The following is an 8,884-nucleotide window of genomic DNA, read 5'->3' on the forward strand; positions in this document are numbered from 1 at the left end:
ACCACGCCCGGCATTATCTCAGATCATTTAAATTCAGCATATGTCCCTTGTTCACTAAAGAGGGCAAACACTCAGGAAGGTCTTGCCTTAAAGCCCCAATTGTTTGGTCATGGGAATAGACCTGCCTTTTAAATATAATTGCTAGATACCCGTGTAATAAAGGAATCTTGTTGTTGCTGCTGACTCTTAGGACTCGGGGCCCCAGTAAGCTAATCTTGTATACTTTGCCCCTCGAGTACATCAATGGCTCAGGGAGCACAGAGAGAGACACAGAGTGGTCATTGTAATCTTTTTAAAGAAATCTTAGCAGCATGGATAATTAAGTAAATTGTGGGTTTTGATCAAAACCTAAGTGAAGCATAGATCCAGGGAATTTTAGCCACTCTGATTCACTGTGGAGCTGGGCCATTTATGAAAAACTGTTACCAAGATCGGAAGCTCTTGTGGGAGAAAGCTGGAAATTTTTCTGCGATGCCAAGACAAATGAATCCGGAAGGTGGAGCTAATTTTACAGGCAACTGACATTTTATCCTCACCCCACTGCCACACAACATTTGTACATTATTTTAAATGTAATTCTAATATCCTCTTGACTCAGTGGGATTGGCAGTCTCACACGTATTAAAAGTGCCAGATTCTGAAGCGCTCCCGCTGAGCGCCGATGTCACAGGTTTAAGAGTGAAGCAAAGGCCCCCAAGGGCAAGGCATCTCTTTCTTTGTCTTTGTATTATATTTTGAAGTTGACAAAAGAAAGACGGTCCCTGGAGTCCGCTCTCTTTCTGCATCTGGTTGAGAAGCTGTTTTCTTTTTATGTTACATGTCCACTGCGGAACCTCTTCTCTACCAAGCTTAGACACGGACCTCCGCAGATTCCAGATGCCTGCCACAATCCGCAAGTGTGCCAGCTTCTCCCTCTCCCCCGTCCACTAACTGATCAGTACGGTGTTCCGTTTCTCTCCTGTGCCACCTAAAACTATTAGCTTTCCCCATGCACCTTCATCTTTTTCCACATAGCTGTGTTCACTTGCAGGGGTTTCCATGACAGAAGAAGAGTGTTGAGGAAAGCATTTGAAATGCTCTTCCACACAGCTCTGGCCGCCAAGCCCGGGGTGGGGGCTTCTGGAGGCCTCTCCCGGGCCAGTCTCCCTGCGTCTTCACGTGACTTCCCTGGACCTGTGTCTTAAACCCCTCTTCCTCTGATGACACGATTGCACGGGTTCGGCCGCCCCGAGTGCCATTCATTTTGACCTACTTACCTCTGTGATGGTCTCTAGCTGCAGTCACCCTGTGAGGGGACGGAGGGTTTGGACTTCAGTGTGTGATCTCCGGGAGACATAATTCAGCCCATAATTCACGAGGACACAGGATGAGCCTCGTGACCCGAGGCAGGACGCAGCTCTGAATCCTGCCGAGGGCTCGGTGTCTCGGCTGTTAGAGGAACTGCGGCAGGAGGAGCAGTCTAACAGCGGAGGCCTGGCCAAGCCCAGTGCGCTCAACCTGTGAAAGCTCCAGAGGGTGCAGCGGTGAGTTCCCTCCTTCTCCTTATCCATCCATCAGCTGATGACACCTGGCTGGGTTCCACTTCCTGTGTGCAGTGCTGCGGTAATATGGGAACGCAGATGTTTCTTTTCCTTGGGATGCGTACCCCATAGCTGGACCACTGGATCATACAGTCGTTCTATTTTTAATTCCTTGAGGAACCTCAGTGCTGTTTCCCTAATGGCGGTACCAGTTTACACTCGCACCCCCATGTATAAAGGTTCCCTTCACTCCACATCCTCCCAGCACTTGTCTTTGGCCTTTTTGATAAGATCCATTCTGACAAGTCAGGTGCTAGCTCATTGTGGACAATTTCACATAAAATAAATGAAATCCTGTCATTTGTGACAATGTGGATGGAACCAGAGATCATTATGTTACATGCAATGAGCCAGGCACAGAAAGACACATACCACACCATCTCACAAGGGAGCCTGAGACAGGAGGATCTTAGGTTTGAGACCAGCCTCAGCAACACAGCAAAACTCTCAGCAACCTAGTGAGACCCTGCCCCAAAGTTGAAAGGGCTCGGAGTGTAGCTTGGAGGTAGAATGCCCCTCGCTGCAATCCCTAGTACCGATAGATAGATAGACAGACAGACAGACAGACAGACAGACAGACAGCAGTCAGATTTAACTTGATAAAAGATTTTCTGAGGACCTTTTATGCACCAAATAATGTACTAGACACAGAGTTTGCTGAAGAAGAGAAGGGGGGAGTAGCATTGGCTTCATATTGGGTATAAAACAACTTATTTTACAGACGTGCGTGAAAGGGTTTATTAGAATCAGGTCACCCCCATTCGTTTATATAACGTCTCTGGTGTGTTCTGAAAAGCTCAGCAGGCGAGCAGTTGTGACAGATCGCACGGCCAGAAGTATTTACCGACCCTCAGCGGAAGCGTGGTGGCACTGGATTTAGATGATTACTCTGGCCAGTGTTTTTAATTCTGCACAGCTTTTGTTCATTTTCTGTTGGTTGGTTGAGATTCTAAAAGCATGAAGGTGGGAAGGAAGAGGAGGTCCAGGAGGAGCAGTCTGCACAGAAGGAACTGCTGCGCGAAGCCCTAGACACAGAGCAGAGCATGCGGTATTCAGATAAGCATTTTAAATTAGGATAACTCGGGTTTAAAATCCAGAGAGAAGAGTGGTTGTGACAGAACTGGTAGCGTGAGTGTGTAGAATCTAGAAGTATTCCTGTGGCCGTGTCTGTTTGTTGTTGTTGTTGTTATGCGTTTGGTTGGGGTTTGGTTTTTATGAGAATGTAATCACCGAGTCAGACCCTTCATATCTCACTGTTAGTTGTATTCCTAGTACTTAGCTTGGTACCTAACACATTAGCTGTATTCCTAGTACTTAGCTTGGTACCTAACACATTAGCTGTATTCCTAGTACTTAGCTTGGTATCTAACACATTAGCACTCAGTAAGAATGTTAGGAAGGAAGGAAGGAAAGAAAGAAAGAAAGGCAAAAGCTATCGCTGTCTCCATGTCTAAATGGATACGATTCTTCATGAACTTTGTAAAATATTCTTCTTCCTCTCCCCCATCCAATTTACTTAATTCTGGTATTGATCTCAGTGAACTGAAATTTTTAGACCCCTATGTTTTCTTCTATTTAGGAACCGGAAGGTGTGTAGAAAAGAGAAAGCGAGACCATTGAGAGAGCCGTATACAGTCCTCTCAGGTTTCTCTTTCAGTTCTTAATTTCTGTGATCCTGATTTTCCAAAGGATTCAATTAATTTTCAGTTGACCTAGCCAAAATAGCCAGGGTCCCAAAATTTCTTTCAATCTTACTGTTGTGTTAGGACTAAATCGAAGAGCAGTTGTGTAACCTGAGCAGGGAGGGTCAGGAATGCGCTCAAGGTCATCGCCAGGAAGTGAGGGCAGCGGCCAGGCTCTGCCCTCCTGGGAACCTGAACCAGCACAGGCTGAAGCTGAGATAGAAACCCACTGTGTGTCCTCCAGCGAGATCAGCTAGGAAGACCTCGGTCGCATCCCCCGAAGAGTAGACGGACGGTCTCCACTCGGTGGAAGTCATCGCAAAGATGCACAGGTTCGCCTGTAAAAGCACTTACTGCACATGAAGAATTCCGTTCTTATTTTACTTTTTTAATCATTTTGCGGTACTAGGGATTGAACCCAGAAGCATTCAACCTTCACGCTACAGCGCCTGCCCGGTTTTATTTGGAAACAGGGTTGCGCTAGGTTGATGAGTCTGACTGCTTGCTGTGGATGTCCTCGAACCCATGATCTTTCTGGGTCCCTCCCAAGTACAGGGATTACAGGTGTGTCCCACCACAACCATAGAACTCCATTGTTAACAGTAAGTTTTAAAATGTAAATATTTAAAAAGTACCTGTGACTCACACTGAGATGTAACTCTCAGAGAATACTTTCTTAAAAATCATGAGGGTCAGGAGGAGGGCACAGAAGCCACGACACAGCCACCTAATCTTAATACTCATACCTGTCAGGGGACAGCTACGCACAGCAAAAACTACCTTTAAGGCCAGAGAGGGCAAATAAGAATGAGTAGTGAAACGCAATTGTAGGCATCTTTTAAAAGGATTCCTGTGTCTTTTATATAAAAATATATTTTGCATAAGGAGAAAGGTTAACACCACTGGATTGAGGAGTAGATTCTCTTTCAAAGAGTTGTGCCCATTGGTGGGTGGCACTCAGAGGAATGGAGAAGTTTTGAAGAAGCCAGGGCCAGTGGTGCATCCTGTAACCCTAGTACCGCCTAGTACCGAGGAGGCTGAGACAGGAGGGCCACAGGTTCAAGGCCAGCCTCAGCAACTTAGCAAGGCCCTCAGCAACCTAGTGAGAATGTGTTTCAAAATTAAAAACAGTAATAATAATGAAAAAGAGCTGGGAGTGTAACTCGGAAGTAGAATACCCCTAGGTTCAATCCCTAGTATAGTATCGGAGGAGGAGGAGGAGGAGGAGGAGGAGGAGGAGGAGGAGGAGGAGGAGGAGGAGGAGGAATGTCTTTAAGAGAAGTCTGGGGATAAGGATTTCCAGAATTACAGAAAGGTATAGTCATTGCAATGTGAAATTGTCATTTTGTCTTAAAACATTTCAAATTTAGCCTCTGAACCTGCAGAGAAGCCTATGTGAAGGAGATGCTCTTACCTCTAAGGTCCACTTTATTTTTGTTGTGGCCTAGAGACTCGAGGGGTATGGTGGCAGCCCGAGGGCTTGGGGCTCTTGAGTGACTGCAGGAAGCAGGACAGAGGCTTCCTCCGCTCCCTGTCCATCCCTGTCCAGGCCGGAGGGCTCCCCTGAGCCTTCCTCTGGAGAGCTACCTCGGCTGCGCCCCTGCCTCACAACCGTCCTCTGAATGTTTAGAGAGCTGAAAATAAGTCAAGTCTTGGAGAAGAAAGACACTGAGGGAGAAGGAACTGGCAAAGGTTCCAGAAGGACCCGAGGCTCAGGAGAATGGGGCTCCTGTGTCCGCCCCACCCGCTTCACATCTAGTGCTGGGCGCACAGTAGGTAGCTCAGGAGAAATTCACAACAAAGAAGGGAGGCCGGCTCTGGGCAAAGGTCTGAAGGCTGTGTTCGTGTCCTGTTCCATTTCTGTAAGGCAACCCCAAAGTGTGCGCAGACTTCCTACGTGCTGCAGAATCAGTGGACCTCCCCAAGGCCTGGTCCTCAACCACTACCCACTTTAAAACCTGCATCTTATGAAAACACCTGGGTCCTCTCTCCATCCCTATAAGATTATTCATGCTTCTCTACTACTTGCTAAAGGGCTGCAGTTCACAGAGAGATGTTTCATCATAGGAACAAAATACTTGATCCCCAGAGCACTTAAACCAAAGGCGGAGCCAGTGGTGACCGCGCAGGCATGCGGCTGGGTCTCGGATGACCTTGGGAAAAGGCCCTTTATGGGCTGCCGTAAGACTCCTGATTTTACAAAATCCAAGTTAAAAAAAAACTTTGTGGCCAGGTGTGGTGGTGCATGCCTGTAATCTCAGTACTTGGGAAGCTGAAACAGGATCATCACAGGTTCATGGACAGCCTCAGCTACTTAGTGAGACTTTTTGCAACTTAGTGAGACCCTGTTTCAAAAGAAAACAAAAAAAACAAAAAACAAAAAACGGGCTGGGGGTGTAGCTTGGAGGTAGAATGCCCCTGGGCTCCATCCTTAGTACCGCCTATAAAAAAAAACAAAAAAAACTTCCTGGCCAGGTGTGGTGGTACATGCCTGTAATCCCAGTACTTGGAAGGCTGGGACAAGAGGATTATAGGTTCAAGGATAGCCTTAGCAAGTAGAGAGGCGTTCATCAAACCTAGTGAGACGCTGTTTCAAAATGGCTTGGAGGTAGAATGTTCCTGAGTTCCATCCCTGTACTACCAAAATAGAAAAAAATAACAGTAATAAAAAATAAAGAATTTGTGGTGGGGCACGCAGGAAACAATGTAGTTTTCCTAGCTGTGGGTCTTTTTAGGGTATAGAATTTTTAGGGTATGAAATGGCTAAATTCTGCGGCCAGTGGAGGCAGTGCTGCAGTGGGAACCTGAGTTCCTGGGCAGAAGGATGCTGCCAGGGGCTTAGAGACAGACACGAGTGGGGCAGGGACTGTGGTGCCGGCCACAGCCCAGCCCGCTCTGCGTGTTGGGCAGGAGATGTGCGCTAACTGGAACCCACTGGAAGAATGACAGGAATGGTGTATTTCTGTTCCTTGATCATCTTTCCCTGTATAGAACCCGGAGGACCAGGCGGTATGTCCGGTTAACACAGCCCCGTTTTGGAGAGTCACATTTTCCCTGTTGAATTTAAAGCCAAGGTCCCATACTCAGTTGATTAGCACCGCTCTGGAACGTTCCCCGGCTGGTTTACCTCTGTGTGCGTAAAGCCCTTAGTCATGTTTTTTTAAGGTAACCTCACTTGGTGCTCCTCCACTGGCCCAACTTACACAGATAGGGAAGTACTACTAATCCTTTAAGAAGCCCAGAGTTGTGGCTACTGTTGAGCTCTGAAAGATTCTGATAACTGGACTTTGGTTTCTGATCACTGATAATGTTTTTAATTTGGAGTTGGAGCGGTTCCCTCTGGAAATCAGCTCCAGCAGTCAGGGCTTGCTTTTGCTCTAAGGTAGACAGGGTTCAAATTAAGCGTTGCCCAGAGAGGTGGAGAACTAAATACTCGGCTCTGTCGACGCTGACTTTGAAGCAAGAGTTTTCCATTTTAGTCAGCCTGGTCTCACGTTCAGGGCCTTTACCATTTTTACGCCCCACCTAAAAATGTTACTATCTTTCTTTAAACCCATTCACTGCTATATACCAATATTTTTTTTTACCACCACTAATGGAAAACTGGCATTCCTTTTCCTTAGTTGAAGGCAGTAAACACAATGAAAACAAAGGTTATTAAACTCTCACTAGGAAATATTGCTTGCCAAAGGCTCAGAGCCCAAGGCGAAGCTCCTTTATTTGAAAGGGAGATTAACCCCATGAGGCTGGAGGGGCCTTGGTTGCAGCTTCCCTCCCGGGGATGTGATGAACTCTGCAGCTAACTATCACGGTGCTTCTCACCAAGAGGTTCTCAGCACACCTTTGAGAAGCCCACTTCCTTTATATTCTGTCTGAGGAACTAAGTCTTTTGATTGACTGACCCTAGACAAAAACTCTCTTCTTGGGCAGGATAGACACCCAGGAAATGTGTCGTCTAGGAAGGGTCAGACTCCACAGGAAAAGAGGACGGGACACGGACTGAGGCCAGTGGCCAGACGCCCAGGTGTGTGCCCAGGGCTCCGGCAGGAGTGGCCGGCTCTCGGGGCTGCACAGCAGAGCGCGCCTGCTCAGCCAGAGAATGGGAAGGCTGCGTCCCAGGTCTCCAGGCCCATCAGGGGAAATGGGCTGGCACAGTCTGGACAGGTTACAGGAAGCAGGAGTGGAAGGAAATGTTGAAGGAAGTAATGAGCAGAACTGGTGTGCATGCGTGTTCACACACACACACGGCATATGTGAAAACAGTGGCTAGCATCCCAAGGCTGAGACCTTTGAATAGCCTAAAATATGTAAATTGCCCTCCAATTTGAACAAATCCTCCCCTCTGCTCACACCTAGTCTCTATTCCTTCTTATTCACACACACCAGAATCTAAGACCCGCTTGCTGGGTACAGAATGAGCTGAGGGCTCAGTTAGACAAGCCATCAGTCCCATAGACACATGGCTTGCTTCTGAGATCCCTGTTCCCGTAAGGACGCGCTTAGCAGGTGGATTCGGCTCTGGTGGGTGAGGGGAGCTGCTTGGGCTGGCAGCTCTGCCTGCTCCCCAGGGCCGCTCCCACTGTCACGTGGTGCTCCCTGTAGGGACAGCAGAGGCTCCTGCAGTCTTCTTAATGAACCAGCAGGAGAGCGAGCTGGAGGGTGATGGAGCCGGGGAGCCGGGAGAGAGCCAAGGCCCTCCTGCACCTGCGAGACGCTTATGCGGTTCACACCAAGCTCACTGCTCACACTAAGGCTGATGCTTGACTATGGTGGTTACGTAAGGACTGAGGCCAACCCGGACCCAAAGGCAAGGTATGAAACTTAATTTACTGAACTGCAACCTAACCTCATCTTTAATTGAACTAACAACTTGGATATTTGTTTTTAACGGATACATTTAGCAGCAACCAGAATTCCATGTTTTCTAAACTGAACTTCACGCCGAGGTTCCAGCCGTCTGCCTCTCCTTCCTTCTGTCCTCTCTGGAGGACGTGCCTTGGCGGTGAGGGTGGCAGCGCCCAAGCCAGCTCGTGCTCTGTGGCGGGACAATGGGCCAGACCTCTGTGCGAGCTAATAACTGCTGTCTTTCAGGTTCAGTATTTCTTCAAGATCTTGGATAACTAGCAGTACAGCGCGCAGGAAGCCGCGGACACAGGCATCTGGACACAGTGACTCGCGCACGTGAGGGGTGTGTTCATTCTTTTATTGTCCATTGTTTCAACCTGACTGATACAAGATCAACAAGAGCACTGTACTCCTGGCAACTGTTACATATGTTAGGACATGGGTGTGCACTGTAGACAACACTTAACACCGGTCTATGGGGTACTGCATTGCTTTTTATAAAGTTCAAAATAAAGATTTATTTTCAAACAAGTGACTTTGGTTTTTATTTCATACATTACACTTTTTCTTGCAGAAAAAAAATAAAATTGTACAACTGCATAAATATAAAATTCTTCCACCATGAAAATGGTAAAAACATTCATAAAGACACAGCACCAGCGTGTGATGCCTTCAGAGAAAGGAAAAGAGGAAGGAAAGGAAAACGTACAAAGCAAATAAATGTGCCACCACGGGCCAGTGGCGGCGAATCGTGCTCTCGGACGGCTGCAGAACATC

The 8,884-nt window shown here is 47.5% G+C and overlaps 1 protein-coding gene across 1 annotated transcript in view; it reads left to right on the plus strand.

Moving 5' to 3' along the window:
- Nucleotides 1–8,386, plus strand: part of NME7 (NME/NM23 family member 7) — a gene marked incomplete at both ends in the record, with an annotated part of 113,192 nt that extends 104,806 nt beyond the window's left edge. Inside the window, one exon of the mRNA XM_080698796.1 lies at nt 8,354–8,386. Coding sequence (XP_080554922.1) covers nt 8,354–8,386 — 33 coding nt within the window. The remainder of the gene's footprint in view (nt 1–8,353) is intronic.
- Between the last annotated feature and the right edge of the window lie 498 nt (nt 8,387–8,884).

The sequence above is a fragment of the Muscardinus avellanarius genome, assembly GCF_963383645.1.
Source record: "Muscardinus avellanarius genome assembly, chromosome: 7".
Taxonomy (NCBI): domain Eukaryota; kingdom Metazoa; phylum Chordata; class Mammalia; order Rodentia; family Gliridae; genus Muscardinus; species Muscardinus avellanarius.